The sequence below is a fragment of the Penaeus monodon genome, chromosome 22 (assembly GCF_015228065.2).
Source record: "Penaeus monodon isolate SGIC_2016 chromosome 22, NSTDA_Pmon_1, whole genome shotgun sequence".
Taxonomy (NCBI): Eukaryota; Metazoa; Arthropoda; class Malacostraca; order Decapoda; family Penaeidae; genus Penaeus; species Penaeus monodon.
In genome coordinates, this window is record NC_051407.1 from 213,077 (window position 1) to 213,369 (window position 293).

The following is a 293-nucleotide window of genomic DNA, read 5'->3' on the forward strand; positions in this document are numbered from 1 at the left end:
TCAACAACAGCCACAAAAAAAAAAACGAAACCACTCACTATTAAAGAAGATGCGGACAATGTCATCTATGAGGAAGGATATAGTGGCCATGACGGTGCCCAGGATGAACAGGAACACCCAGTCCTCTCCGAGCCGGGCGAAAGTGTGGTCCCATATGGGTCTGCGGAAAAGGAGGGGGAGCGATTAATTAATGCGAACGGCAGCTTGGACGGAGGCAAGTGGGTGTTGTGGCAGAGTGGGTGTTGTGGCAGAGTGGTTGTGGATGTGATCTTGATTTGTACATGTTGTAATCT

General features: G+C 49.1%; 1 protein-coding gene across 1 annotated transcript in view; it reads right to left on the reverse strand.

The window, feature by feature from the left end:
• LOC119586791 (chloride channel protein 2-like) overlaps positions 1-293 on the reverse strand; it is a gene marked incomplete at its 3' end in the record, with an annotated part of 22,238 nt that overhangs the window by 3,557 nt on the left and 18,388 nt on the right. The window contains 1 exon segment of the mRNA XM_037935511.1: positions 39-160. Within this exon segment, the coding sequence (XP_037791439.1) occupies positions 39-160 (122 nt within the window).